This window comes from Phaeoacremonium minimum, assembly GCF_000392275.1.
Source record: "Phaeoacremonium minimum UCRPA7 unplaced genomic scaffold PA7_03_scaffold_536, whole genome shotgun sequence".
Lineage (NCBI taxonomy): Eukaryota > Fungi > Ascomycota > Sordariomycetes > Togniniales > Togniniaceae > Phaeoacremonium > Phaeoacremonium minimum.
Window position 1 is genome coordinate 34,670 of NW_006921438.1, and position 5,628 is coordinate 40,297.

The 5,628-nt window shown below is 51.6% G+C and overlaps 2 protein-coding genes across 2 annotated transcripts; one reads left to right on the plus strand and one right to left on the minus strand.

The window, feature by feature from the left end:
* Positions 1-423: 423 nt before the first annotated feature.
* On the minus strand, positions 424-1,924 carry UCRPA7_7499 (putative phosphatidylserine decarboxylase family protein; the record flags this gene model as incomplete). The annotated part of the gene is made up of 4 exons (XM_007920027.1): positions 424-1,103; positions 1,153-1,324; positions 1,408-1,456; positions 1,509-1,924. 4 exons carry the CDS (start codon positions 1,922-1,924, stop codon positions 424-426), a joined length of 1,317 nt encoding a protein of 438 aa, XP_007918218.1.
* A 1,592-nt stretch (positions 1,925-3,516) lies between these two features.
* Positions 3,517-5,370, plus strand: UCRPA7_7500 (putative hydrolase family protein; the record flags this gene model as incomplete). The annotated part of the gene is made up of 1 exon (XM_007920030.1): positions 3,517-5,370. The coding sequence occupies one exon, from the start codon at positions 3,517-3,519 to the stop codon at positions 5,368-5,370; it is 1,854 nt and encodes a 617-aa protein (XP_007918221.1).
* Positions 5,371-5,628: the final 258 nt, after the last annotated feature.

Consider the following 5,628-nt stretch of genomic DNA (forward strand, 5'->3'; position numbering starts at 1 on the left):
TATGCTCACCGCCGAGCGACATTTCCCCCCGACCACGGTGAGGGCCTTACCATTTGATTCTTCGTGATTGTATCTCTAACATACTTGACCCGACATCTAGAGCGCGACCCCGAAGTAGACTACACGAAGGGTTGGAAGACTTATGGCTATGCTGCTCCGTTCTCAAAAGGAACTTCGGAGTCTCAGCTGCAACCAGCAGTGAAAGTGTGAGAAGGAACGCGTGCGGTGACGACAAAATCAAGAGTTGTGAGCTTTATAGGGCAAGACATTTAGCACTTTCCTCGCGGCCCTTGAATAACTAGCCCTACGCCAATTTTGATGAGACTTCTTTCATTGTACAAAAGTATTCATCATCCATGACTTTCCAACACGCCCCAGAAAAGAACTACATAGCACCTAAGCTTGAATATCTTGCGCCTCAGTCTAGGTCTTCACAGTTGCCAATTTGCTCCTCACCGGAACGTTCGCCTGCCTTCCAGGTTGAGGAAAGCCTTCTACCTTGACTCCCTTCCGAAATATTAGGCAATGCGTTGAGCCGCCGAAGTGGAACATTCCAGTTTGATCGCCCTTCTTGATGTGCTGTCCTTCCTTGACCGTAATCTCACACGTGCTGACCTCATCCATACCAATGCCAATGAATACCATGAGTCCAATCGCGGGATTATCTGCCTCGATGAAGATGATTGCGCGTGTTGCTAACGCGGTGAGATAACCTTGAGCGACGCTGATACCCTTCGAGTCAATCTCCTCTCCACGATTTGATGGATCGCCGACACCTTCGAAGAGGGGTTCTGAGAAATATGTGCCATCTTGAACGAAAGCCTTCTTGACAGTGCCCGATACAGGCGAGTGCCAGCGGTGGTACGACAAAGCGGAAAGGAATGCCTGATAAACTGTGCCTCCAGCGAACTGCCTAGAAAGAGGATCTCCAGCCAGCATGTCGACGATAGAGTACGGCTGCCCCTTAATGAAGAACTTGTCTCGCAACTTGACATCATGAGCCACGTTGTAGACCTTTGACTCGCAGGCGTTTGCAATGACATTATCATCATCGGGATCGGCGACTGGCCGTGCGGAGTCATGGACCTTTCTGGTGAAGAAGTCTGGATAGGGTTAGCACCGTTTTCCACTTCCTGCTGCCGGTGATCTTACCGTCCCATGATTTGAACCCGAAGTGCTTGGCTGACGGATCACAGATGTACATATTCTCGAACTTGTGGTCAGACTTGTACGGTGCATTTGCCACTTGCATCAGATCCTTGTAGCCGACCTCCCCGAACCAGCCCACCTTGTGATCTCCGAGCACCTCGGCAGACTCAGCAGTCTATCGCGCAGTCAGCAAACATCACTAGGTCCAACATTGAGGTGTGACTCTACTTTGAGAAATTTGCCCCATTCATTCAGTACTTTCTTGAGCATTTTGTTGACATCAGGGTCTAAGAATGCTGCGTGGCCGCTGCATCACCGTCAGTGATCATCCAGAAGAGATGCGCAAGGTTTCAACGCACCTCGGCGTCCCCATCGCATAGTCAAATATGGCACACATCGGCACGCCCACCATGCCAACACTCTCGGCTGCATCAGTCCACTCCGGAGCTCTCGAAAAGGTATGATTTAGAACTGCCAGCATATGCTCATAGTCACGAATCTGCTTATGGCCCGTTGGATCCTTGTTGTACGGACGCTTCATGGGGATCTCATCCCACATCTGGCAGAAGTACATGTAGATGCGTGTGTTGTTCTCGATGAAGTCCTTGAACTCCTGCATTACAGGAATGAGATCCTTGGGATTCTTGTCGACGTGGTTGACCTGACGGCGCAGCCACTCATGGTGAACTCGCCGGTCAGCTGGGAACCAGTAGCCATGGCTGTGGACCTCATGTTCCTTTGGTATGTTGTGTTCGTCGCCGTGCTGCCAGACCATAGTTGCTCCCTGTTTGCTCGGGTTGTAATGTGTCTTTGATTGAGGTGATTGAAGCTGTCAACGTTTTCTTGGCATGCCGTGCCAAGATTCCAGTCGGTCCTATTTAAGTCGAGGTGATGCGGTGATCGCCAGGTCCGGCGGCGGGCCTGAAAACAGGGAAGTGCGGGGGGCGCTGACACCGAACTACCGAGTCCATGATGTAAGTCGATGTCATCCCGACGAGCTAACAATCGGCGCCAGGCACAAATACGCGGCAGACAAACACCAGCCTATCGATTCTGCCCGGCTCAAACGTGGTGCATTCCAAATGGCCCTTCGAGAGACACTCTGCTCAGAATTGAATCTATTTCCGCGTATTGGAAGCAGATGACAAGCTTTTACTGACGATTTCACATCTAGGGGGTAGAAGGAAATGTGAGAATTGACTCTGTCAAAAATCGACGTAATAATCAGTGCTAGAAGTCTGCCAAAGAATGAGTTTGGCCCGAACTAAAGCACAAGCACGCTGATACACTGATGCGCGTTAAGGGGCAGAGTTAATAGTGAAGTGAAACCCCTGGAATATCTACAGGCAGACTGAGACCGTGATCACTAAACAGGGACCCAATAACAGGGCTCGACCGCGGGTACGACTATCTGCGGCTTGCTGACGATGATCAAGGACCTTCAGCGCATCGAACTCGTAGGGTTCTGCTCGAAGTGATTATATCCACACAACCACGTAGACAAGGAAGTCTAGACGCCGTGGTCCCTGTCACGCAAAATTCAAACAATTGACTCAGGGTGATCGGCAGAGCCGTCCACGTGAACGTCCCATCCCCCGCCTGTCAGATGGATCAATGCTAGTGAGTGGACTTGCCCGCCAATTAGATACTAACGAACTAGCTGGAAATCCGCTCCAGCTGGTTCGATTTCAGAAACGGATTGCGGAAGCTTGCAATACAGATTTGATGTGCAAGAGGCATGCGGCAACCAAACTCGACACCAGACTTCTCACATCAATCATCTTTATTTAGAGATGCGCCGCACAATGCGAGTGACAGCATTGTAGTGGATTTCTGGGCATTGATTGACAACGAATAGCGCATCTGGGTTTGGTGATCTGACCATCAACAGCGAGATAAGAAAGCTTAGAAGCAACTTCAATCATTTAAGATGGCGAGTCTGGATCTAAGAGAGACATATGTTTGTTGCTGCTACCGTAGAACCGGTAGGCCTTGTCTCGCTGTAGATGAGGTTTCTCTTGGTGGTAGGGCTGCCAGAGCTTGAATCCTTCGGGTGGGCCGCTCACGAGGGTCGCCAAGCGCGACATCGCCCTGGCCAAGAGCTACAGATTTCACGACCTACAGCTTCTAGAGAGGATCATTTCTCGGAGATCTTGCCATTATTTGACGTACTTTGTTGCACTATTGTGTATCTCATGAAGAACATCTAGAATGGCTTCTCACACTAAACCGATCACCTATTGCGGACATGAAGAGATTCCCCTGTCAGACGGGACCATCCTGTCTGTCAGCATATGGATGCCCGAAGATGCGCGCTCCAATCCAGTTCCCGCCATACTCGAGTATTTGCCCTACCGCAAGCGAGATATGATGGCCCAGGTAGACGCTCTCATCCACTCATATCTGGCAGCTCGTGGTTATGCCTGCTTGCGTGTTGATATGCGGGGCACCGGCGACTCTGAGGGTGTGTTGCATGGCGAGTATCTGCAACAGGAGCAGGATGATGCATTGGAGATTTTAAAATGGATCGCCTCCCAGCGCTGGTGCACAGGTTCCGTCGGTATGATTGGGAACTCATGGGGCGGCTTCAATAGCCTTCAGGTTGCCGCGCGCCGCCCCCCTGAGCTGAAAGCCATCATCTCAATGTGCTCAAGTGACGACCGCTATGCCGATGATGTCCACTACATGGGAGGCTGTCTGCTTATCGAGAACTTTACCTGGGGCGCCGCGATGTTTGGTATTATGCCCGGGCCACCTGACCCTGCTATTGTCGGCGACAAGTGGTACGATATTTGGATGCGACGGCTTGAAGCTGGTGGAAACTACCTCTCAGAATGGCATGAGCATCAGCGACGCGATGAGTTCTGGCGTTATGCCTCAATCTGCGAAGACTATGGCGCCATTCAATGTCCCGTCTATCTGGTCAGCGGCTGGATGGATGCGTATACAAATCCTGTCTTCCGCATGCTCGAACATCTCGAAAGCCCCAAGAAAGGCCTGATCGGTCCTTGGGCCCACGCCTATCCAAACTATGCCATGCCTGGGCCGCGGATCGGATTCCTCCAAGAGTCCATACGCTGGTGGGATAAATGGCTGAAGGGCACCGAGACGGGTATTATGGAGGAGCCGGTTCTCCGTTCCTACATTCAGGATACAGTCCCCCCTCGCACCACTCACGCCTCGCGCCCCGGACGCTGGGTGGCGGAAGCCAGTGTGCCTAGTCAAGGTCTCCTACCTCAGCCTCTAGGGCTTGCTCCCGGTCGGCTTACCTCTAGCATTGGATCAAGCGACGAGAAGATTTCCGTATGTTCACCGCAGACCGTGGGCTTTGCCGCTGGACGATGGTGCCCATTCGGTCTCAATGGTGACGGCCCCGGTGACCAAAGACAAGAAGTTGGCGGCTCGTTAGTATTTGACGGTGAAGCACTCAGCCAACCCGTCGATCTTCTCGGTGCCATAGTCGTCAACCTACGCGTGTCAAGCAACAAGTCCAGCGCTTTCATTGCAGCTGTGGTCTCCGAGATCCTCCCCGATGGCTCTGCGACACGACTAACATACGGTGTTCTAAATCTCACGCACCGCCACGGCCACACTGATATCCAACCCCTCGAGCCCGGCCGCTTTTACAACGCGACTCTAAGGCTAAATGACTGCGGGCAGCGGATAAGCGCTGGAAGCCGCCTGCGCCTTGCGCTGTCAACGTCCTACTTTCCTATTATTTGGCCATCTCCGGAGGCAGCCACATTGACCGTTGACCTTGCTCATAGTATATTACATCTCCCCGTACGAGCTGAAAGTCCGCTAGATACAGAACTTCCTCCATTTGAACCAGCCGAGAATGGTAAACCCCTACAAACCATCAAACTGCGAGAGGGGAGTCACAAATCTACTATCACCCAGGACTTGGAGACCAGCGAAGTAAGTCTTTGCATCGACACGGATAGCGGACTGGTGGAGTATGAGGATAACGGCTGGCGCTTCGGCGCAAGTGGGAAATTCAATTGCGGCGTACTCCCCGACGATCCACTTTCTGCACACGTCGAGCATCGGTTCCGGAAGGAATATGGCCGTGGCGAGCTCACGTTGGTAACGGAAGGGTGGAGCCGCATGAAGGCGTCTCTGACCGAATTTCACATCACCTCGAGACTGGACGTGTTCAAAAATGAAGAGCACGTGTTTGGACGGGACTACGATTACTCGATTCCTCGCGATCATGTATAAAAGTTTTTAGAAAGGTCTCGACGGCGAATTTCTATATTCGGCGCAATGATCTAGTTCTTCGGGGAAGAATCTCATGTAAGAATTGGAGCCCTTACACTACTTTTAAATCCCAAAAGTTGAATCATCATTCCTCTTAGATCTTTTTATTCATTAGACCAAATAGAGTTCCTAACCAGGCTATCGCGAGTACAAATAAGCAGCGACAAATACATGCCGCAAAAGCCCTGTCTACACCCATCCTCCCTTGAGTGACCTTTA